The sequence below is a fragment of the Neophocaena asiaeorientalis genome, unplaced genomic scaffold (assembly GCF_003031525.2).
Source record: "Neophocaena asiaeorientalis asiaeorientalis breed wild unplaced genomic scaffold, Neophocaena_asiaeorientalis_V1.1 scaffold32, whole genome shotgun sequence".
Lineage (NCBI taxonomy): Eukaryota > Metazoa > Chordata > Mammalia > Artiodactyla > Phocoenidae > Neophocaena > Neophocaena asiaeorientalis.
This window is the reverse complement of record NW_020185327.1, coordinates 2,048,225-2,049,220: the sequence shown is the minus strand read 5'-3', so window position 1 is coordinate 2,049,220 and position 996 is coordinate 2,048,225. Positions and strand designations below refer to the sequence as shown.

Sequence of the window (996 nt, the reverse complement as noted above, 5' to 3'; positions counted from 1 at the left end):
GGTTCCGCCACCCACCAACCCGACACCGCCTGCCGGGCCCGCCGTCAGCTGCAGCCCAGGCAGCCCGGGCCGCCCCGAGTCGCCCTTCTCCCCCGGGGGACCCCTGGGTCCAGGTGGGCCCGGCTCTCCCGGGGGTCCCCGCGGCCCCGGCTTGCCGGGTCGCCCCGGGTCGCCCTTGGGTCCCTGGATGAAAGGGGGCGGAGGGTTGACGCTCAGGTCCTGCATGACTTCCAGGGCGGTAGTGCTGGGTCCGGGCGGTGGAGCCTTGGCGCCCGCGGGGCCCCCGCCGGGTGCCGCGCTGTACGGGTCGCAGATCATGCGGCAGGTGCCCATCATCTCGTAGTGCGCCGCCGCGGGGGGCGCCGCCTGCAGCAGCAACGGCACGGCGATAAGCAGCCCCAGAGCCATGGCCAGGAGCACGCCGACGGCCGCCAGGCAGGCGCGCCGCCGCCGCTGCCACAGCCGGGAGGCGACCGCCACCAGCTCTTCCTTGCCGCCCGGGGAGGGAATGGTCGGGCGGCTCAGGCGGCCCCGCGCCCCGCGCTCGGGGGCGGACTCCGTGGGTCCCGGCCGCGCCCCCGACGTGGCGACCCCCTGCTCCGGGCGCCCAACTACTTCAGCAAGAGGCGCCCTGGCCCAGGCGCGGGTGGCTGCTCAGGAGAACCGCGGAGCCCGGAGAGCATGGCCGGGGGCTCCCAGGACGAGCCCGGCGCCCCACGGGTCCCGGCCGCTGCGGCCGGGGAGAGCCGGGTGCGAAGGCGGCGTCCCGCGAGGGCTCGGCCGCGCTGCCTCCTGCCCGGCTCGCCTGGCCTAGGCGGGGATCCGTGCGCAGGGAGGGCGCCGGGGCTCCGCGGCGCGCTCTGCTCTGCTCTGCTCTCCAGCTGCTCGCTGGCTCTCGCGCGGAGGGGGGACCCAGCTACCCTGACGTAAGGAGTCCGGGGCTGAGCTGCAGAGGCGGCGAGGAAGCAGCGCGCGCTGCCATCACTTGGGAGACGG

The 996-nt window shown here is 77.0% G+C and overlaps 1 protein-coding gene across 1 annotated transcript in view; it reads right to left on the bottom strand.

Annotated features, from left to right (window-relative positions):
* C1QL2 (complement C1q like 2) overlaps window positions 1-408 on the bottom strand; it is a 1,510-nt gene extending 1,102 nt beyond the window's left edge. The window contains 1 exon segment of the mRNA XM_024734503.1: window positions 1-408. Coding sequence (XP_024590271.1) covers window positions 1-408 — 408 coding nt within the window.
* Window positions 409-996: the final 588 nt, after the last annotated feature.